General features: G+C 55.4%; 2 protein-coding genes across 8 annotated transcripts in view; one reads left to right on the top strand and one right to left on the bottom strand.

Moving 5' to 3' along the window:
• The window catches only part of MX1 (MX dynamin like GTPase 1), a 28,899-nt gene extending 16,853 nt beyond the window's left edge, over window positions 1-12,046 (top strand). For all 3 annotated transcript variants that reach the window (XM_036350246.1, XM_036350247.1, XM_036350244.1), the window contains 5 exons: window positions 277-418; window positions 3,242-3,400; window positions 7,096-7,172; window positions 8,057-8,323; window positions 11,417-12,046. In XM_036350246.1, coding sequence (XP_036206139.1) covers window positions 277-418; window positions 3,242-3,400; window positions 7,096-7,172; window positions 8,057-8,323; window positions 11,417-11,647 — 876 coding nt within the window. In that variant the 3' untranslated portion in view covers window positions 11,648-12,046. The remainder of the gene's footprint in view (window positions 1-276; window positions 419-3,241; window positions 3,401-7,095; window positions 7,173-8,056; window positions 8,324-11,416) is intronic.
• A 5,028-nt stretch (window positions 12,047-17,074) lies between these two features.
• TMPRSS2 (transmembrane serine protease 2) overlaps window positions 17,075-22,283 on the bottom strand; it is a 32,553-nt gene continuing 27,344 nt past the window's right edge. For all 5 annotated transcript variants that reach the window (XM_036350392.1, XM_036350387.1, XM_036350389.1 and 2 more), the window contains 5 exons: window positions 20,880-21,055; window positions 19,714-19,809; window positions 18,988-19,130; window positions 18,476-18,628; window positions 17,075-17,217 (listed from right to left, as the gene is read on the bottom strand). In XM_036350392.1, the coding sequence (XP_036206285.1) occupies window positions 17,206-17,217; window positions 18,476-18,628; window positions 18,988-19,130; window positions 19,714-19,809; window positions 20,880-21,055 (580 nt within the window). In that variant the 3' untranslated portion in view covers window positions 17,075-17,205. The remainder of the gene's footprint in view (window positions 17,218-18,475; window positions 18,629-18,987; window positions 19,131-19,713; window positions 19,810-20,879; window positions 21,056-22,283) is intronic.

Below are 22,283 nucleotides of genomic sequence, written 5' to 3'. Positions count from 1 at the left end.
GTCCACTGAGCACCAGATAGGGGCCGGGTTTGAGGGACGAGGAGCAGGGAGGTGGGGTGTGGAGGGTGGAGGGTCACATTGCTCCTAGATTCCTCATCATGGGACTCACCCAAGACCCCGAAGGCCTTAAGGAAAGAGTGTGTGTGGGGGGCCTGGTGCCCTTTTCCCAGAGTGGCCCGTAGGCAGCAGGAGTGCCTTGCCCCTCAGCACGCGTCTCATCTCAGATCCCGCCACGCCAGCATCTGACATAGCTCCACTCGTGCTTCCTCTTCACAGAAAATCAATACATTTAATCAGGACATCCAAGCTTTAGTAGAGGGGGAGGAGTCTGTGTGGGGCGACGACAGCCGGCTGTTCACCAGAATCCGGATGGAGTTCGGCAAGTGGAGCATTGAGATCGAAAAGAGTTTCCAGAGAGGTGAGTCTGAGACACCACCACACACACAGCTCCGTCACCTCTTTAACACCCTCGCTCCAAACACAGCCACGTTCTGAGGCATTAGTGGCGAGGGCTTCGACGTGTTAATTTGGGGGAGACAGAATTCAGACTGTAGCATCACATGATGGAATGTTACTCAGCCATCGCAAGGCCTGGAGTGCTGGCACGGGGTACCGCGTGGCTTAAGCGTGAAGGCTCATGCTCGGTGAAAGAAGTGAGACACAAAAAGCCACGTGCCCTATGATTCCTTCTACAGGATATGTCCATAGTGGGCAGATCCACAGAGGCCGCAGGTAGAGCTGTGGTTTCCAGGGGCTGAGGAAGGAGGGTGGGAGGGACCCGATGGGCACAGGGTTCCTGGGGGCGATGGGAATGCTTGAGGGTTAGATAGTAGTGATGGCTGCACAGCTTTGTGAATATACCCAAAACCGCCACATTGTACACTCCAATAGGTGAATTTTACAATACACGGCTTGCATCTTCATTTAAAACATTTCTATGAGAAAGTATCTCCTGACCAAGAAAGGGAACCCAGGCTACGACCCCTGGTTAGTTCTCCCAAAAGAGGACCCAGAGTCCTGCTGAATACCCCCCAGTGGCGTGTTTTCCTTCACAGCTAGTATGTTGAGAATAAAAAGAATTCTGGCCAGCATGGCTCAGTGGTTGAGTGTTGACCTGTGAACCTGAAGGTCATGGTTCAATTCCCGGTCAGGGCACATGCCCAGGTTGCGGGCTCGGTCCCCAGTGTGGGGCGTGCAGGAGGCAGTTGATCAGTGATTCTCTCTCATCATTGATGTTTCTCTCTCTCTCTCTACCTCTCCCTTCCTCTCTGAAATCAGTCAATATCCTATCTAATAAAAGAGAAACATGGTAATTAGCGTACGTCCGCTACCCTTCCCGTGGGCTAATCAGGGCAATATGCAAATTAACTGCCAGCCAAGATGGCGGCCGGCAGCCAGGCAGCTTGAAACTTACATGAGGCTTGCTTGCTTCAGTGACGGAGGAAACCAATGTTCCCCGCCTGCCTTGCCAGCCTCTGAGCTTGCAGTTTGAAACATAGTTACAAATATAGAAGCTAAACAAAACCCCAGAAACCTGCTTTCAGCGAGCCGGGATCTCAGAGCTGGAGTAGATACAGTGTTTCGATTATAGAACACAAACAAACCAGATACCTGCTTTCAGCAGCAGAGGCCTCAGAGCTGGAGTCAGAGCTAAAGCTGGCCCAGAATTTAAAAAAAAGAGAAAAAGGAACAGTTGGGAGCTTCAGTCACTGCCAGCCTGAAAACAGCCCTCAGCCCCTCATCCAGACTGGCCAGGCACCCCAGTGGGGACCCCCACCCTGATCCAGGACACCCTTCAGGGCAAACCAGACGGCCCCACCCATGCACCAGGCTTCTACCCTATGTAGTAAAAGGGTAATATGCCTCCCAGCACCAGGATCAGCGGAGCCACGAGGCCTCCTGGCACCGGGATCAGCGTGACAGGGGGCAGCGCCCAAACCCCCGGATCGCCCTGCGGCTCTGTGTGTGACAGGGGTCAGGGCCACAACCTCCCTATCCGCCCTGCTCTGTTCGTGACAGGGGAAGGCGCCCCAACCCCCTGATCAGCCCTGCTCTGTGCCTGATAGGGGGGAGCTCCCCAACCCCCTGATCGCCCTGCGGCTCTGTGTGTGACAGAGTGCGGTGCCCCAACCCCCTGATTGGCCCTGCTCTGTGTGTGACAGGGTGCGGCGCCCCCCCCCTCCCCCCCACGGGCCCTGCTCTGTGTGTGACGGGGCGGCGCACCAACCCCCTGATTGGCCCTGCTCTGTGCGTGACTGGGTACGGAGCCCCAACCCCCCTGATGGGCCCTGCTCTGTGTGTGATGGGGTGGCACCGCAACCTCCCCATCGACCCTGCCTTGAGTGTGACGGGGCGGTGCCCCAACCCCCCAATCGGCCCTACCCTGAGCGTGACTGAGGGTGGCATCACAACCTCCCAATCCGCCCTGCTCTGTGCATGACAGGGGGCGGTGCCCCAACTCCCCAATAGGCCCTGCTCTGAGCCCAACCAGGGGCTGCACCTAGGGATTGGGCCTGCCCTCTGCCACCCAGGAGCAGGCCTAAGCCAGCAGGGCGTTATCTCCCAAGGGGTCCCAGACTGTGAGAGGGCACAGGCCGGGCTGAAGGACCCCCCTCCCCCCCGAGTGCACAAATTTTTGTGCACCGGGCCTCTAGTGTGTATGTATGTATATATATATATATATATATATTTTTTTTTTTTAACAAAGAATTCCAAACATATGAAGAAAAAGCCAAGTGGTTTTTATATAGTAAACATACCACACTAATACGATCCTATGTGCCGGTATTGTATGACCCCACTTGATCTGCACAGTCCTCCTCCTCATGCAACAGCACATGAAGAAGGGATGCCTAGGGAATTCCAGGTGGTGTTCACGGCCAATCCCACTTTCTTAAGGACCTGAAAGTCATAATGTTCTATTAGGATGCAATTGCTTTGGTAAAAACCCAAGTGATGGACAATCTTTCATACTCAGGTACCTTTTAAAGAATAGGTCTGCAGTCATTGCTCGCTGGCGTCGTGCCCTGGCTCTATCCTATCCCTGGCTCTATCCTTGCCCTCTCAAGATGACCAAGGGAAAGTACATTAAGGCCTCTTTCGCGATTGCAACCCCTGATTGTTTTTTGATTTGCAAATCAGATGTGATTTTTTTTTCGTGCCACTCTGTGCTTTCAGAGAGTCCAGGATGGCGCTGTGTTGTTTTTGTGAAATAATTCAGAGCTCTTCCTTCCCACGGTAGGTTATGACGATATTTTTAGACAGATCAGGAAATTTGAAAATCAGTATCGCGGCAGAGAGCTGCCAGGGTTCGTGAATTACAAGACGTTTGAGACGATCATAAAGAAGCAAGTGCAGACCCTGGAGGAGCCGGCGGTGGAAATGCTGCATAAGATCACTGGTGAGTCCTCCCAGGTCTGCCTTCAGGCCAGTGCCAGGCCGCAGAGCTCTCCCCTGGGTGTCCCAGCACCAGCCACCCGCTCACCTAGAAATAAAAGGCCAAAGTAGGGCAGCGCAGTTCTTTGAGATCATTAAGAAGAGCTACTTGGGAAACACTGATTCAGGCGGAAGCCCAAATGGTGTTCCGCTGAGGAGGGAAAGGCCAGGGGGGTCGATGAGAAAGGGAAGGGGACAGTTGCCTCCATAGAAGGAAGGCATTGCTGTTGGTGCTGATAAGCTGATACAGCGACGCTAATTCTAAACAGTTTTTAATTTCCAGTCCAGTTGAAATCCTATCTGCTTTCTTGTGATCCTTACAGTCAGTGCTTTGGGACACAGTGTTACCCTCGGCCCAGATCAAAGGCCATTTTGCCTGTTCTAACATCTCAACAGTTTGAGGCATAAGGCGAGCAAGGCAGTTTCTCCATTTTAAAGTGGCTCTGTTTACCCTGTATAATAAAGAGCTAATATGCGAATTAGACCAGACAGCCGAATGTCCTTCCAGACATCCTTCCAGATGACCTTCCGGACAAAGCCGGGGCTGCAAGGGCTGAGGCAAGAACAACTTCCCTCAACACCCAGTGGGCGGGGGGTGGGGCCAGCGCTATGTAGCAGCAAGCCAGTCTCTGGTTGAGCGGCACTCCCTCCCCCCGCCCGCTCAGCCGGAAGCTGGTTCATGGCTAGCGAGCGCAGCAGCAGTGGCAGGAGCCTCTCCCACATCTGTGGCTGGTGGGCAGTAAGGAGCAAGGGGTCCTGGACGGTGAGAGCCCCGGACTGCAAGAGGGATGTCTGAGTGCTGGCTTAGGCCCAGCGGGATCGGGCCTAAGCCAGCAAGCAGACATGCCCTGAGGGGTCCCGGACTGCAAGAGGGCACAGGCTGAGCTGAGGACACCACCCCCTCCCCCAGTGCACGAATTTTGTTCACCGGGCCTTTAGAGTGTGTGTGTGTGTGTGTGTGTGTGTGTGTGTGTGTGTATACACATTTTTTATAACAAGCCCGACCAGTTCTCTCGTTCTTGGGACATCAACTGGGTGTTCAGCAATTCAATTCAGTTCCAATTCTAACTACCCAGAGTTAGGTGGCACAGCTCAAGGGCTCCGTGCCACAAGACGCCGGCTTCGGGTGCAGTCGCCAGCTACCTATACATCAGAGTTGCCACAGCTCCCTCCTCAGGCTAGGTCAGTGGTTGGCAAACCGTGACTCGCGAGCCACATGCAGCTCTTGGCCCCTTGAGTGTGGCTCTTCCACAAAATACCACGTGCGGGAGCACACCTACAGTGTGATTGAAGCTTCGTGGCCCATGCACAGAAGTCGGTTTTCGGCCTGGGCAAGTCTATTTTGAAGAAGTGGCGTTAGAAGAAGTGGGGGGTGTCGGTCGGTTGGGCGATGGGATACGCAGCAAGGGGGAGGTACATTGTTTTCAGGTTCATTCGCTGAGGTTGACCCCTTCCAACTCTCCCTTCCACACTCATCTATCTGAAACAAGTATACAAGACGAGTGTGGATGGGAGAGTTGGAAGGGGTCGACCTCAGCGAACATACCTCAGTCAGATTGAGGACGTTTTTAGCAAAGGCCAGCTTAGGAGTACCCTAATTAAGTTAATAACAACGTACCTACTTATATAGTTTAAGTTTAAAAAATTTGGCTCTCAAAAGAAGTTTCAGTCGTACTGTTGATATTTGGCTCTGTTGTCCGATGAGTTTGCCGGCCACTGGGCCAGGTAATTTGCTGGAACAGCTCACAGAAACCTTTACTGACGTCGCAGAAAGGACTGATTATTACAGAGGAAGCAAATGAAAGTGATACATGGGCCAGGTCTGGGGGTACCCCAAGATCAGGTCCCACAGAGTTGGGAGCCACTGCTCTCTTGGCAGGTATTTGGTCACTAACCTAGAAGCTCTTCGAACCCTGTCATTTAGGAGTTTCTGTGGAGGTATAATCAATTATCACACATGTAGGCATAAACAATTATTAACTCAGTCTCCATCCCTCTTCCCTGCCCTTCTCCCCTGATGCTGGAAATTTGGGGGAGGTTGGGCTGAAAGTTCCAGGTTTCCAATCAAGCCTTCGGCTTCCTGGCAACCAGCCTCCATCCTGGGCTACCCAGGGTCACCCAGAGTCCCCTCATTAGGACAGAAGATGCTCCTACCCCCAGGAAGGCCTAAAGAATGGGAGAGCTGTGTGTCAGGAACCAGGGGCAAAGACCAAATGCACGTTTCTTATGACCCAACACCTCCACTCCGCCCACTGCTGTGGCTATTCCACTGTCTCGTTAAGGGGTATATTTCTAATAAAATTTTACTTGAGGCTTAATAATTATATGTCAAAATCTGTTCTTGTGTTGTGTTGACCAGTTGTGCCCTTCTAATTCACTCCTGAAGAAAATATGTTGTGTTTAGAGACTTATAGTCATAGAAGTATCTATACTAATAAAAGAGTATTATGCTAATTAGACCAGGTCAACTGGACATCCGACTTCCTTCCAGACAGTTATGGGGCAGCCAGGCTGGCAGGCGGGCAGGGCAGTAGGGGGCAATCAGGCCAGCAGGCAGATGGGTTAGGGGCAATCAGGCAGGCAGGTAGGCGAGTGGTTAGAAGCCAGCAGTCCCCTATTCCACAGGGATCAGGCCTAAACCAGCAGTTGGACATCCCCTGAGGGGTCCCGGATTAGAGAGGGTGCAGGCCGGCTGAGGGGACTCCCCCCCCCCCGCCACCTCCTGCATGCACGGGGCCTCTAGTCTATACTAATAAAAGGGTGATATGCTAATTAGACCAGACGTCTTCTGAACATTATTCCAGACATCCTTACTGAGGAAGCTGGGAGCCGGGGCGAAGCCAGCCGGGGTCCCGAGTGCCAGAGAGAAGCCGGTGCTGGCAGCCGGGGGAAGGGAGGCATACTCTTGCACGAATTTTCGTGCATTGGGTCTCTAGTGTATGTATAAACTTCTGTTTTAGAAAGATAAAGTGTGGAGTCAGTAAAAGATTTTCAAGCATAAAGATACTGTTAGGATAAATTCTGTGAGGAAGTCAAATGGAAATACAGGTTCCAGAAATGAAAATAATGTACATTTTCTGATTAACTAAGCTTATTTGTGTATATCTTTTCAAATAGATAATGTGGATGTTTAGATCTCATTGATGTATTTAAAAGAATGATGTGAGGTTTGACTTAAATATTGATATATATTATATCTTACTAGAAATCATATTCTTTGCAACTATTTAAACTTAGGATGAAAACTTTAAATGTTAAATAAGGATGCTGGGGACATTAGGTTTATAAATCTAGGACCCAGCCTGTGGCTCAGTGGTTGAGTATTGACCAATGAACCAGGAGGTCATGGGTTTGATTTCCCCTTAGGGCACATGCGTGCAGGAGGCAGCCAATCAATGATTCTCTCTCATCATTGATGTTTCTATCTCTTCCTTCCTTTCTGAAATCAACAAAAAAATATATTTAAAATTCTTTTAGGGAGCTCTTGAGCCAAAAAGCACGCCTTCTTCCTTTAATGCAAAGAAGAGAGGGAGATGGGGGAGGAGGGAGGGACGGAGAGCACTTTTGTTCTTGTCATCTTATCCTCTTATTTTTTTGCAATCTATTAAGATGATAATAATCCTACTAATACTGGGCTTTTTTTTGTTTTTCTTTCATCAGATATGGTCCGGCTTGCCTTCACAGATGTTTCCAAGAAAAATTATGAGGAGTTTTTCAACCTTTTCAGAACCTGCAAGGTAAAACCAACCATTTGTTTAAAAAGAAAATAATTAACCCTGATGCTAGAAAATAGATTTCCTGGATTTAAGACCGTTGCAACTTTACTGTATATTTGGAGAATCAGTCCCATTCTGAGGACTCCACTCTCCTGACCTAGAGCTCCCGAAAGCCCTCCCTCCAGAACCAGCACATTGGAGTTAGAATGTCAACGTGTGAATCTGGGGGACACAGACGTTCAGTCCCGAGCACCCAGCACAGACGGGGAGGCCGGCTCTGCTGTGCAGGAGCTGGAGGGCTCGGCGGCCGCATAGCCTGCCTGGCCTGCAGCTCCTTCTCCACAGCGCACGGCTGAGAGCAGCGTCCTCACCTCACAAGGTTGTGTGAACACAGGAGGAAGCCGTGAGGCCGCACTGGCAGGGCGCGTCCCACTTCCTGGCGCTCAGTGAGGTGGGGGTCCCGGTGCTTTCTGTGTGAAGATGCCCGGGCTCCCAGGTAGCCAGTTTCTCTAAGTCCCAGGAACAAACCAGAGGGGGAGGGGGAGGGGGAGGAATTTGACTACTTGACTGACTTCAATTCATCCCTCTTATCCCGGGAGCTCTCTGATGGGTGTACACTCACCACTTGAAAGGCCAGGAAACGAGAAACCAAAGAGGCTGAGTCCTCAGGCTCTGGGGACGAGGGGTCTGGTCACGTGTGCGGTTCAGGCTCTTCAGGTATTCTGAGCCTCTGTGGAGGGTGGGAACCCCATCTTAGATAAGCCAAGAAGGCTGCCCCGAGCAGCGTGCTGTTTTAATTCCAGCGGGAAAGCCTGCTAGCTGGGGGCTTTGTGTCTAACCCAGCTTCCTCTGACCCAGGGGTTGATTCTGGAGGGAAATGGTGTTGTGTTTCTCTTGCGCATTAGTCCAAAATCGAAGACATTAAGTCAGAACAAGAAAAAGAAGCGGAGAAGTCCATCCGACTGCACTTCCAGATGGAGCAGATTGTCTACTGCCAAGACCAAGCGTACCGGGGTGCGCTGCAGAAGGTCCGAGAGAAGGAATCAAAAGAAGAGAAGAAGGGGGTTTCTCTCGAGCAGAAGGGGATTTTTCGCGAGCAGACGTCCTCTCTGGCGGATCCTTTGACTTGCTCCCTCGCTGAAATCCTCCAACACCTGTTGGCCTACCGCCTGGTGAGTCTGCGCGTGTCTCCGAAAGACGCTTTCTGTCTCATTTCCTGACGTAGTGTCTCCGTGAGCTGCCCACCGCCAGCTCCATCCTTCTGCCCTTTGTTCGCCTCCATAGAAGCAACTCGGCCTCTGATGACGAGAAGAGGCTGTGGCTTAGAGCCACTCACACCCGGTGTTGACTGGCTGTGTGGCCCTGGCCAAGTTCCTTAACCCCTCTGAGCCTCAGCTTTCTTCTCTGTAAAATGGCTCCTCCTCGTAGGTTTCCAGTGACTATTCGGGGGATGAGCGGGTGTAACTCCCTTAGCGCAGCCGTGGGATGCAATGGCGGCTGCACACACAGAAGCTGCTCCTGGAGACGCGAGCTTTGATTGCTTCTCTGTGTTTCATGACACGAAGGGGCATCTGACGCATCCTGGGCAGGCTGCACACGGCAGCTGAGCCACCTTAGTTAGAACCGCTGGGACACGAGAAACCTGGACACGTAGAGCACATAATCACCCCTCGCTTTCCCAGGTGTCTCCATCCTTCACCGTTCCTGTGCTTGAAGCCGTGCTTCTCAGACTTGACCTCCGGGGTCTTGTTGACATGCAGGGGCGGATCGCAGGTCTGAGCTGGGCCCAGATGCCGCATTTCTAACGCTCCCGGGGGAACGCCGCGCCCCCAGCCGCAGGGCTCTAACCTCCGTGTCCCCTAACACTGGGAGGTGCACACCTGTGAGCGAAGCCAGTGAAGGGCAAGACAGAAGGACGCCTGTGGGCCTTGGCCTCTCCTGCAGCGACACTCACCCTGTGTCTGCTCCCCTGCCTCACAGAACCTGTTAGAGCAGGCCATGCGTACACACGCACAAAATCCAGAACAGCAAGTGACGGTGGAGAGTGGGCCTCCCGCCCACCCCGCCGGAGCCATGCCATCCCCTCCCCAGCAGCAGCAGACAAGTCCTCCAGGCTCTCGATGTCCTCCAAGGGACAGCATACACGTGTGTGTTTGTGTGTGTGCGTGTGCGCGCGATGTATGTGTATATGCAAATTGTTTTTGCACCAGGGTTAGCCGTGTGTGCTGCTTGGCATCTTGCTTCCTTTGCTGCACCTTGGAGATTGTCCCATTCCCGCTCACGGGTGCTGCCCTATTCTTTGTCATGGCAGCGGAGTCTCATTTTATGGGCGTGTGCTGCTGCAGGCGTAGTGTGTTTCCAGTCTTTTGCTACCACAGGGATGTTGCAGTGCTTGGAATTATTCATGCATCATATATCTGGAGGATAAATGGGATTTCTGGTGTATTAGTCAGGGTTGTACCAGGGAAACAGAACCAATAGGATAGATGTAGGTAAAGAAATGTGTTTCTAGCCCTGGCCGGTTTGGCTCAGTGGATAGAGCATCAGCCTGTGGACCAAAGGGTCCCGGGTTCAATTCCGGTCAAGGGCATGTACCTTGGTTGCAGGCTCCTCCCCGGCCCAGGCCCTGGTCAGGGCTCCTGCAGGAGGCAGCCAATCAATGTGTTTCTCTCAAATCGATGTTTCTCTCTGTCTTTCCCTCTCTCTTCCATTCTCTCTAAAAATCAATGGAAAAGTATCCTCGGGTGAGGATTAACAAAAACAAACAAAAAATCTAAAAAATTAAAAAAGGAAAAGAAATGTGTTTCTAGGAGCTGGCTGATGGGTTGTGGGGTCTGGCGGGGCAAGTCCAGGGTTCGTAGGAAGGCCAGCAGGCGAGGTGGGTGGGAGGTTCCTGGGCAGGAGTCGAAACTGCTGTGTACAGGCAGGATGTCTTTCTCGTAAGGCCTTCAGCTGGTTGGACAGGCCCACCCACATGATGAGGACAGCCTCCTTCATTAAAGCCAGCTGGTTGTAGATGCTAGCCACATCTGCAGGACACCTCAATTCGTGTTTGACCGAATACCTGGGGATTGTTGCCTGGCCCAGCTGACACATGAACGTGACCATCAGACCGGGGGCAGGCCTAGCACTTGCTTCAGATCGATCCGTGTTACCTGCAGGAAGCTGCTTCGGGTGCCTGATTGTGTCGCTCCAGATATTAGCCGTCCCTCCTGTCCGTTCTCCAGCATCAGACCTCAGTGCTGGTGGCCCCCAGCATCCCGCCTGCATGCCTTCTGCCAGCCTGTCCCTTTTCTTCTTTCCTCCGTCTCTGTCTGGGGACAGGCCGCCCTCCTGGCTCACGCCCCCTCTAGAACACGTAGCCTGTGTGCCATCTTCACGTCACTGACCCGCTAGACCAGTGGCTCTCCACCTTCTGGCCCTTTAAATACAGTTCCTCATGTTGTGACCCAACCATAAAATCATTTTCGTTCCTACTTCATAACTGTAATGTTGCTACTCGTATGAATCATAATGTAAATATCTGATATGCAGGATGGTCTTAGGCGACCCCTGTGAAAGGGTCGTTCGACCGCCAAAGGGGTCGCGACCCACAGGTTGAGAACCGCTGCTCTAGACTCATTCCACGCCTGGCATCTTTCCAAACTGTCACCTTCTAACCATCCCGTGGCCGGTGCTGGTATTTTATAGAGAAGGAACCAAGGCGCCGAGAGGTCACAGCCCTTGCTCAGTGCCAGTCTCTCTGAGCTGCCGGAGAGATGGCCTGTCTCAGGAAAGAGAAACTCTTCACTCACAGGCGGGAGGGGGATAGGGGTAAGGGTGAGGAGCAGGGGTGGAACTACCTGTCCATCTGCCTGGAACTCCCTGGGCCCTTCTGTGGCTTTTGATAGCCCAGCCTCTGTTCTGCTACATATCTTAGTGTTGACTTAAAAACACAAACAAAAAACAGCATAAAATCTTCGGGGCAGAATTGTAAATAGTGTGAACGTGTCCCCCATTTCCCTTTCTGGGGCACCTCTGACCGTCTCCCGTCAGAAGTGACCCTTTCATCGTCAGGACAAGCCAGCGGGAGCCCAGCTGGCCCTGACCCCAGCCCCCAGCCGCGCCCTCTGCACCGCAGGGACGTGTGGGCTCCCTCGCTGCCCCTGGCACCGAGGTTTGAGACCTGCTGGGCCCGGTCCCGCCGGGAGCTCACGTGGCGAAAGTCACGAGGGGGGACTTTCCTTCAGGGTCCCCTCAAGCCCTCTGTGAACCGTCCCTTGCAGGAGGCCAGCAACCGCCTGTCCAGCCACATCCCCCTGGTCATCCAGTTCTTCATCCTCCGGTCGTACGGGCAGCAGCTGCAGAAGGCCATGCTCCAGCTGCTGCAGGACAAGGAGAGGTACGACTGGCTCCTCAAGGAGCACAGCGACACCAGCGACAAGAGGAAGTTCCTGAAGGAGCGGCTGGCGCGGCTCACCAAGGCCCGGCGCCGGCTGGCCCAGTTCCCGGGCTAAGGGCTGTCTCCCCTGCGCCTCACCTCCCGGGGTCCCCTTCGTTAGTCACCCCTGCTCATCCCCGTAGAGGGGAGGGACCAGGAGGAAGCTGTGGTTTCCAGATGTGGTTTCCAGCGTGAGACTCGCGACCCCCCTGCCCCCTTGCAGGATGTGGTTTAGGTTGGGCGGCTGGCACCGTCTTCCTGGTGAGGAAACTGATCTTCCCATCATGTCGTCCCCGCTTCCCCGGCTCTCCCCCGTCTTCCTCAGGGACCCACGCCCCTGAGCACCATAGCAGGGCTGTTGCCCGGTTTCTCCGACTGTTCATGTGCCCGATGTTTTAGGACCCTGAGTGCCCGCTGCATGAATGCTGTAGAAGGCATACTTCATCTGTTTGTAATAAACTCTTTTCTAACAGACGTTTCGCTGGCACCCTTTTCATTTGGGGGGAGAGCCTGGAAATGACAGCAGGCAGGGACCCGGGGAGTGGGGCCAGGTGTAGGAATGAGGAAGTTGAGTAAAAGCGCGTGGTCTGGTTACTGATAAGAGGCTGAGGGGAAATGCGGGGAAGTGAAACGGGGAGAGCTACCAGCCTTAGTTGTTTATCCTGTGCCCTGGTCAGTTGTCCGACTGTCCAATCCCTGGGCACCTGCTTGGAGTTGAAGATGAAGGCCGAGTTGGGAGAGGTGGCCCAGCAGGCGGAGGCGCTGGCTGGCCGTGGCCGGGGGAGCAGAGGCAGGACTGCTGACCACGAATCGCCTGGAGGGGCACCGCAGTCCTGCTGTCTGGTCTCGCCAGGGGTGGACGCTCGCAGACACCCCGCCACGGCCGCTCAGGGCAGGACACTGGACGCACCATGTCCTCTGAAGGGAGCTGAAGCCTCGCAGGCCCGGAGGAGGGAAGGCAGGGGGCAGGCAGAGCGACGAGGTGCGAGCCAGCTGCCAGGGGGAGGACTCGCGAGCGAACGCCCTTCAGGGAGGCCCACTCCGCACAACCAGCCTGAGCGGCAGGAGCGCTTTCTCCCAACGTGTCCAGAAAGGAGGGGCTTCCGGCCACGCTGGGCAACCGCTGGTCAGGGCCGGGGAGAGGGCTAGTTACGCTGTCCCCTGCCGTCATTCCTGACACTCCAAGCTCCTCAATGCTTGGGGACAATTTGGGAATTTATGTACCAGAGGGAATGCCAAGACGATGGGGCAGCACCTTCGTGCCGCGCTCAGGGCCAAACACCTGCAGGCTGATGCAGGATGGAGCGCTCCCAGGAGCCAGTGTGACTCATATTTAAAGAGATCACTATACCAGTACGCACAGACTTTTGTAAGAACGGGGGTAAGCGGGCAGGGCACACATTCCCAGTCCAGTTCTAGGCAGTGTCCCTTTAGGAGACTGGGCCAGCTTCTCACCTCGGAGCTGGAGAGCTGGCGCCTCCTTGTGGCCGGCACAAGTAACTGCTCCAGTCCCAGGTGTTCTTGCCACTGAGCAGACACCTGGGGACCAGGGGCACAGGTGGCAGTGTTGCCCAGGGTTCTTTGCTGTTATCATTTCTCTGACAGTCCCAGAGAGGGCGGAGGAAGAACGCTGACAGTCTGTGCTCCGGATGCGGAGTCTACCCAGCGGCATGGGGGAGGAGGGTAAAGCTGATGAGGACTCACAATCTCTTTCCTTTTGGCCAAAAAGAGCAGGTGTCCAGGGATCTCAGCAGGGGAGGAGTGCACTGTCCCTCCCAGGTGGTCAGGACACAGGAAGAAGTAGCTGGAGTCCATGTGGGGGCTTCCTTCAGAGAGCAGTAGGGCTCAGGCAAGGGGCTGAACCGCCCAGAAGTCCCCCAGCCCTGCCCCACACCCCTGAGGGACACCCCCAGATTCCGCTGCCCACGCGGTAGCACCGGCCGGGAGGCCCATCGGCCGTGCACAATGTGCTCAGATAACAGTGATGCCCACTCATGGGCCCTCACTCCAGGCACGTCGGGCTCGGTTGTCCCGTGGGATGGGGCTGAGTTTGGAGCAGAGCAAGATGAAGGGCTGGAGAGAATGGAACTGACCAAAGCCTTGAGCTGACAGGACGCACGGTCTGGCCCGCTGCAGGTGCTCAATGATGCTGTGGGAGGGCGGGTGGCGGGGGAGACACGGGCGCTTGTCCAGAGGACGTCCTGGGTGTGTGGTTGTCCTCTAAGATGCCATGCGGGGCACCTGCCTTTATCACTACCTTCCCCAGGCAAGGCCAAGCCAGAAGCACCCGGCAGGCTGGCAAGTCCCCGAGGGTCTGTGTGCGTTTGGGAACCGAGGACCCAATCTGAGCGGCAAGTCCCCCACCAGCAGCAGCAGGAGCAGCAAAGGGGAAGCCAGGGGAAGGCTTGGCCTCCAGTGGTCAGATCCCACCTCACTTTTCCTTCCAGGGAAAAGGATAAGATCAGGCTCCTCGGCCCCAGCAAAGCGACGGCCCGAGCTCCACTAGTTAAGGAGCTGACTCATTTACAATGAGATCGCTGGCACGTGGGTGAGTTTCGTACATGTTCCTTTAGAAGCAGCATTAATTCCAGCCTCTCCTTAACACACTGGGAGCCTGGGAGAGGGCGCTCAGGGCTCGCATCCCTCGCTCTGCATCCAAAGCAGCCGAGGCTGCGGGGCTGGGATCTGTGGCTGTTTACGAAGTCGGGCTCCCGACGCAGCCTTGGGCCGAGGGGCAAAGGCTGGGAAACGGGCAGGACCAGGGGACCATGAAACAGAGAGCTGGGAGCCGACCAGACCCGAGCGTGAAGCGGGGCTGCCCTGTGGCCACGCAGCGGGAGGGGAACCCATGCAGGGACTCACCTGCTGACCAGCTGCATGAAGCAACATGAGCGGCACGAATTATGCACTGTCATTAATACTTACGTTTTCATAAGTATGTTGGGTCATTTTATCTTAAGCAAATTAACTTCTTTGTTTTTCTATTTTTCCCCATTGATTTTTAAAAATATATTTTATTAATTTTTCACAGAGGGGAAGGGAGAGGGATAGAGTTAGAAACATCGATGAGAGAGAAACATCGATCAGCTGCCTCCTGCACACCTTCTACTGGGAATGTGCCTGCAACCCAGATACATGCCCTTGACTGGAATCAAACCTGGGACCTTTCAGTCCACAAGCCAATGCTCTATCCACTGAGCCAAACCGGTTAGGGCTGTTTTTGTGTGTGTTTTTTTTAAGAGAGAGTGGAAGAGACAGAGAGAGAAACATTGATGTGAGAGAGACACATTGATTGGTTGCCTCCCACATGCGCCCCAACCAGGGCCAGGGGTCAAACTTGTAACTGAGGTACATGCCCTTGACCGGAATCAAACCTGGGACCGATGCTCTGACCACTGAGCAAACTGACTAGGGCCTACCTTCTCTTTATAAAAGTATGAATACAAGCATGTCTGTATGTCCCTAGTCTCAGCTCTCCGGCTACATCTTGAAGTGGAGTCAGCCTCATCCCATAGGAAAACTGTTCACAAAGTGAATCCAAAATGAAAACTGTAACGGAAAAGGTTGGCACTGCCCACGTGGACACTTCTGGGTGTAGACTCCGTCATCAGACCCGACCCCTTGTTGTGAAGTGGCCTACTCGCTAAAACCTGGGGTAACCCCGACTCAGAACTAGCAGCGCTTTTGTGAACGTGGCAGGAAACCCTCAGCCGAGGGGGAATAGGACACCCAAGACTCAACACGTATTTGGAAAAAGAGTATAATTTATTTGTACAATATTTCACAATTCAATTTACAGTTTAAAAAAAAGATACAAAACAAGACAAACGGGGGTCACATAAATAAAAGGGAGCAGGAAAGGAGGAGCCCGTTCTCACACCGGGTAACCTCCGGCGTGGGGAGCGGGCGCCTCCGTGCCGTGGGTCTGGGAGACCTCGGGGATGCCGCTGCCACGGAGGCCAATGGAACCAGCATCTGAGAAGGCGGTCACACCACCTGCCACTCCAAGGTCAAGTCCTAGCAGGAGCATCATTTCATTCCTGGAACCCAACGTCCTGACTGAGCACTGACCGCCCCCCGCAGTTCCAGCGTGGCCCCTCCTTCCGGGGGACACCCAGGGGCCGAAGGGGCCACCCACGCGGAGTCCACAATTCACCTTTCCCTTCTTCGCCGCAAGCACAGTGCTGCTCTCCAGCAAACTCCTTTACAGAACGTGAAACCAGACGCAGGCACTGGGAAAGCAGCTCCCACAGGCCGCTGCTCACCCGTGGCAAGGACAGCAGTTCCACGGAACCCAATGTGGCAACTACTGGGAGCCTCACAGCCGAGACGCCATGAGCACTGAGGTAGAGTAGCACGTGGAAACGGTACAGGCAGACAGTGTCGCTGGATCACACATCCCTGATTCCCCCGTAACCTCAATTCCCGGTGATCAGCAGGCCGAAGGGCAGCATGGCAGCGCACCTGGCCCTCCCTGAGGTGCACATCGCCTAGGCCTGTGGCTGGCAAACTGCGGCTCGCGAGCCACATGCGGCTCTTTGGCCCCTTGAGTGTGGCTCTTCCTAAGCCTTAGGAGGACCCTAATTAAGTTAATAACAATGGACCTACCTATATAGTTTAAGGTTAAAAAATGTGGCTCTCAAAAGAAATTTCAGTCGTTGTCCTGTTGATATTTGGCTCTGTTGACTAATGAGTTTGCCGACCACTGGCCTAGGCCCTAGGGGCCGGGAGCCAGGCTGGTCTCTCCGGGCGGAGCCCCACCTGATATTTGGTGGCCACACCGAGTGCGCTCAGGAGCGAACCCGTATAATGGCTGCCGTGCTCCAAGGGCTCTGTCTACACCAGCGGTTCTCAACCTGTGGGTCACGATGCCTTTGGGGGTCGAATGACCCTTTCACAGGGGTCACCGCCTAAGACCCTTGGAAAACACATATATAATTACATATTGTTTTTGTGATTGATCACTATGCTTTAATGATGTTCAATTTGTAACAGTGAAATTGGGGGTCACCATAATATGAGGAACTGTATTAAAGGGTCGCGGCATTAGGAAGGTTGAAAACCACTGGTATGCACTCTCACCCACAAGAAGAAAAAAGGTTTCTCTGCCCTTTCACGTGATTATCAAGTCATCCCCCATGAAGGGCGGGTCCCTGGATTTCCAGCCACCACCCGAGGCTGCTAAGTCAGTTAAACATGATGAGTGAGAACTCCTGTGGGGAGACCGGCCCGGGGCTACCAAGGGGCCTCCCTACCGGAGGCCCAGGGCGAAGCGCCCTTCCCATCTCTAACCGTCCACAGCTGAGAGGGCACCAGCCCCGTGGGCACCCCCTGGACGGGCTCAGAGGGAGATGCGGGTGGGCAGACTCCAGCCCTCTGCCCTGCGTTGGCCCGAGACACCCACACACAGCCCGGGTGGTCACCCCTTTAGGACAGAAGCTCAGGGAGCAGGGCCCGGGGAGGAGCCCCACGTGGCCTGCGCAGAACGGTGGAGACTGCCAAAGACAGACAAGCTCATGATTTAATCAAAACGAAAGGACCTCTGGGTCATCTCTAAAATACACCAGGCACAGGGAATGAAAGACCAGCCCCTCCGTTTTCTGGTTGACGGTGTTGGGGACGAGGCCGGGCGGATCAGCTGTTTGCCTGTTCACAGGGAGAAGAAAGGATGTTACTTCCTTAAGATAAACATGGGTAGAAAACTTCTTTTCTCTCTAGGTCGACAAGGCACTTATACACCAGCTGAGCAAGCCCCCGAGGACAAAGGGACGTGGTTTCCCCACGGCACGAAGGTCAAGGGGTGAGGCTGACCGTGGCGGCGGGCAGCTGGGCTGAGGACCACGTGTGCCCGGGCCTGGAGGGAGGGAGGAGCAGGGTGTGTGCGGAAGCAAACCGCTTAGCAGGGCCGGGACACAGGCCTGGGCTGGGAGATCTCGCTCCTCACAGCCACCGAGAGACATCAGTGTTCAACCGCCTGGCTCCCTGCCGTGGCCTCTCCTGCACCCAGCCTTCCGCCTGATGCTCCGGTGCTGGGCCCTGGCCATGCCCCGAACACCCGTGCAGTTTGCTCTCTCACAGACCCGGCAGACTGTCCCCCCCTGGGCCAGGCTCCCCGCCAAGCCCCACCCGCGTCCCTCCACCGGGCAGCCCCCAACAGGACATCCGGGTGCCCATTCCAGCACTCGGCCAGCTGCTGTGGCCACTAGAAGGTATGAGGTCCTCTGGTTTTATTGGGGGCCATGTCAGACAATGCCCTCGGGTCCTGCCCCCCTCCCCAGACTGGAGACTTGGGGGGACACAAAGTGAAAATACTTCTCTCACGGGCAGCCCAGCCCTGGCAGGGGCCCGGGATGGAGAGGGACCTGGCTCTCGCCCGGGATCCAGGCAGCACCAGGGAGAGGTCCCCACTGGGCAGCGTGGTCAGGCCCGGAGTCCAGAGGGCAGGATGGCAGGGAGCCCCCGGGACCTCCCGCCTTCACCGCCTCTGTGTGCACCAGAGAGCCCCAGCTGTTCCCCCACCCCCGGACTTCGGGACCTGCCCGGGGTGCACTCAATGGCCCAGAAAAGGACAGGGCACCGTCCCGACTCCACTAGCTAATTTGCGTCCCTGTGCTCTCTGCCCGCACCGAAGTCTGGGTGGAGCCAGCTGAGCCGGACTGTGGTCAGCAGAGCACAGCCTGTGTGACATCAGCCCTGCCACGCTGAGCCCGGCTGCTTCATCCACACCCACTGGGCGGTGTGCAAGCGAGGCCCCCAGCAGTGATGGGTGGACACGGTGGGGGGAAGGGGCGGGCATGCAGGGTGATGTGGGCAGCCCTCAGCTCCTGGCAGCAGGACCACGGCTCATAGACACCTGGGCGGTAACACGTGTCCGAGCTCTGAGCCAGGAGGACAGGGAAATCACCTTCATTTGTCGATAGATCCAGTCTGTAAACATCGTCACGTTTCCGTACACTCCTGGCCTGTTCGCCTTGGCGCAGCCGGACCCCCAGCTCGTGTCCCCAATCAGCCACCAGATGCTGTTTTTCAACGTGACCAGAGGGCCGCCACTGTCGCCCTGGGGGACAAGCACGCAACGGAGCGACGTCAAGCCACAACCGCACATGCCATGACCTTGCACAGAGGGTGGGGGTCCCAGTGGGTGTGTGGGTGTCATATCTCCTCCAGTAGGTAAGAGTAATCGAATCCCCAAGAGAGACTATGCCAGCGATGAATTTTAGTCTACTAGTAGATGAGCTAAGAGTCACTAAGTCAATTAGTGTCTGTATTTTAAAACAGTCCAATACTTGTTTCTGTTCCATGGACACTTAGCTAATATAAAACCCTGTATCCCAGGGACATGGAACCTTCTCTCTCAGCGGGGAGAAGGGACTCATGGACTCAGTGGGGTAGGCAAGAGCAGAAAACGGCAAACACCTGGCAGGAATCGACGCTGCCCTGCAGGTACCCGGCGCAGACCATGGTGGGCGTGACCAGGTTGTTGTAGACGTATCTGTTGTTACACTGCCCGGGCTCGATGAGGGGCACCATCGCGGCGTTCAGCATGTCCGACGTTTTCCCTGAGACAGACCAGGTCATCGCGCCATCAGTGCAGCCAGGGGCTCCCACGGGAGGGGTGGACCCCCTCCTGGAGACAGGCCACTGCGGACAGACAGGTGGCCCTGCCTCGCTCCTCCCTCCTACCTCCTAAGCCGTCTCCCGGGGAGCCCGGGTCACCCTGCAGCTGGTGGGTCTGCGCTTAGTGCAGCTCTAGGTTTGGGTTTCAGGGGGAAGACGTCCTGCCCCTGGATCCAGGGAACTCCCCCCCCCCGACCCCCACCCCCTGCCGTGTTCCAGAATCGCCCTCGTCATCACTCAGCGACTGGGTTCTGCAGGCTCACCTTCCCCAGTCATTGCTCCCTCTTCTCCAGCGACCCCACCAGCCAGGAGCTCCTGTCTCCCTCCGTAAACAATCCGGCTTTTCTCCATCCCACACCCTCCTCGTACACTCGTCAAACTGAGGCACAAAGCCTGTGTGAACTGCCCCCAGTCACCCAGCCCGCGGGAGTAGACCCAGGATTGAAACCCGGGCCTCGGGCCTCCCCCTTGCAAACCCAGGGCCGTGCTCACGGGACTGCAGACTCGAGTGCCCAGGAGCCTCACCTTTCTCGTAGGTGGCCCCCCACCCGGAGATCCAGCAGGCCTGTCTCGGCTCCAGCATCAGGCCCGGGTTGGGCAGACACACCGGCTTCACTTTGTCTGTTTCGAGAAGAAAAAGCACTGTGAGCTCATCTGTTCTGACGAAGGCGGGGGCCTTCCTCTGGACCTTCCCCGTGTGCCCACGGCTGGGCCATTCTGCCCGAGGAAAGCCCGGGTGCCAGCGGGTCCTGGCACCCCGCCTTCTGCCCCTGCCGGAGCCCTCCTTCCAACAGGCAGGACGCTCGCCTCCGGAAGTTGTGCGACTTACAAAGGGAACAATTGGCTAGCTCTGCTTCAAAACACACACAATTAACTTTTCTTCAAACGAAGTCTTCCAGAAACAGAAATGAAAAATACACAGTGTCTCCAAGTGACAGACGGTAAGAAAGACAGACCAATGGAAGTTGCCAGTGGCCAGGAGGCTAGAGGGCACTTCTAGCTCCTGGGGGCCGTGCTGGACCCGCCTCCACCTGCCTTGTTTCCTGACTGGAATGTAAGCACCTGGAGGGCAGTGACGTGGTTTTGCGTCTTCTTCCCTGGGGGTGGGTCAGGGTGAGAGGGGGCGCTAGAGGGCTCTGGACCCTTGGATGGACTAGATCGGGGCCCAGCTAAGAAGCGCAGGGAACGCATGTTGGTTGGTTTTCATATCGTTTTAAGTTGTTATTACTTTAAAGTATTTTCTTTCCAGAATAATGTGGAAAACTAAAGCATCTTTACAAGCCAGAGACCAGTTGGCCTCACTGGCGGTGACGCTGCCCCCAAGGAGTGTCTGACAGCCTTTGCCTGCACAACCGAGGCAGCTCCCGGCATCTAGGGGCAGGGGCCCCACAGTGCACAGATGCCCCCCAAAGAGCCTGCCAGCCCCCGATGCCAACATGCCACACTCTCCCGTGTTGGTTAAATTGCCCCCCTACGTGGAGGAAAGTGTGGTGGTCACTGCTTCCCTCAACACACACGGCACGTTTCCCGGTGATCTGGCTTCTGCTGAGCACACTCCTGCCAGCCACCCCTCCGCCCGCCTCCCCTGCCTCCCAGGGCTCACAGCCCAGGTTTTATGTCCAGCGAGCCTCTCCTTCAGCTGTGGCCGGCACGGCCCCCGCGCCCCGCGCCCCGCGGACAGAGGGGTGTACCGTTAAAAGTCAGCGGCGTCTGCAGCTTCATAAGAGCGATGTCGTTGTTCTTGGTCTTGGAGTCATAGTGCGGATGAGAAACCACCTTGCCCACGCGGTACGCGTTTCCGTAGAACATGGCGGACTGTCTCAGGATTCCCGCAAAGGCCACCCAGTACCGGGGATTGTTCAGAGGCCTGGGGGCAAAGGTGGACACCGCTCAGCGTCTCAGAGCCGCAGACGCGAAACACTCACTGGAGGAGCAGAAGTCAGACGCTGGAGCCCAGCGTCCCCGGGGGTGACAGGTCCACCAAAGCCAGCGAGACTGGCCAGCAGGAGTCGGGCCTCCCCAGTCCCCGCCTCGGCCCGGCCTCACCTGCACACCTTACCGCCTTCTAGCCCCTGCTCTGCCTCCTGGCTGAGCCCTGTGCCCCGTGGGCCCCGGCAGCAGCCCACGGAGCCCCGCAATTCTGAGAACACTGTTTCTTGGACCTACCTGCCTCTCTGAGGTTTTAAACTTCGTTTCTGGCAGGACCGGGTCTTACCTACCTTGATGTGCTAGGGATTTCCTGACACTCAGTAGGTGCTTTATGAATGTGTAGTGGCGAATAGCCTCTAGGTCTCTAGCCCTCACCTTTATCTAGAGCAGTGATGGTGAACCTTTTGAGCTCGGCGTGTCAGCATTTTGAAAAACCCTAACTTAACTCTGGTGCCGTGTCACATATCTGCTGCCACCACAGCCCTGGCAGCAGCCCACACACCTGTCATGTGTAGACATCTTGACGGCCCCGCCTGAGGCCACACAGCGGGGCCAGGCCCAGCCTCACGCTAAACCAGAAAAACAGCTCTGATGAGTGAGTTTTCCTCCAAAACCGACATGTGAGCAAAAACTCTTATGTTTAAGCCCTAGCCGGTGTGGCTTAGTGGATAGAGCATTGGCCTGCGGACTGAAGGGTCCCAGTTTTGATTCCGGGCAAGAACACATGTCCAGGTTGCGGACTTGATCCCCAGTAGGGGGCGTGCAGGAGGCAGCTGATCAATGGTTCTCTCTAAACATTGATGTTTTTCTCTCCCTCTCCCTTTCTCTCTGAAATCAATACAACTATATTAAAAACAACAACAACAACAACTCTATGTTTAAGGAATAAAAGGGGATGGGGACAGTATCTTCCACAAAAGCCAGCACTATAAATTATGCCTTCCCCTTGCCCCTCCCAGCCGGCTATGTGGCCAAGGAAACCTAACTGAGGCCACAGGGAACCTTCCAGCAGGGCCGTGTGCGATCCCCGAGAGTGTCTGAGTGTGGCCTCTCCCAAGACGATCGTCCAGAGACCAGAGCTCCCTCGAGGGCAGGAAAGGCAGTGACACCCCACCCCGACCCTGCGTCCTTGCTCCCAGAATCCTGCCCTCAGTGGACGCCCGATG

This window comes from Myotis myotis, unplaced genomic scaffold (genome assembly GCF_014108235.1).
Source record: "Myotis myotis isolate mMyoMyo1 unplaced genomic scaffold, mMyoMyo1.p scaffold_m19_p_2, whole genome shotgun sequence".
Taxonomy (NCBI): domain Eukaryota; kingdom Metazoa; phylum Chordata; class Mammalia; order Chiroptera; family Vespertilionidae; genus Myotis; species Myotis myotis.
Note: the sequence above shows the minus strand (reverse complement) of the source record. Positions and strands in the feature narration are given on the sequence as shown.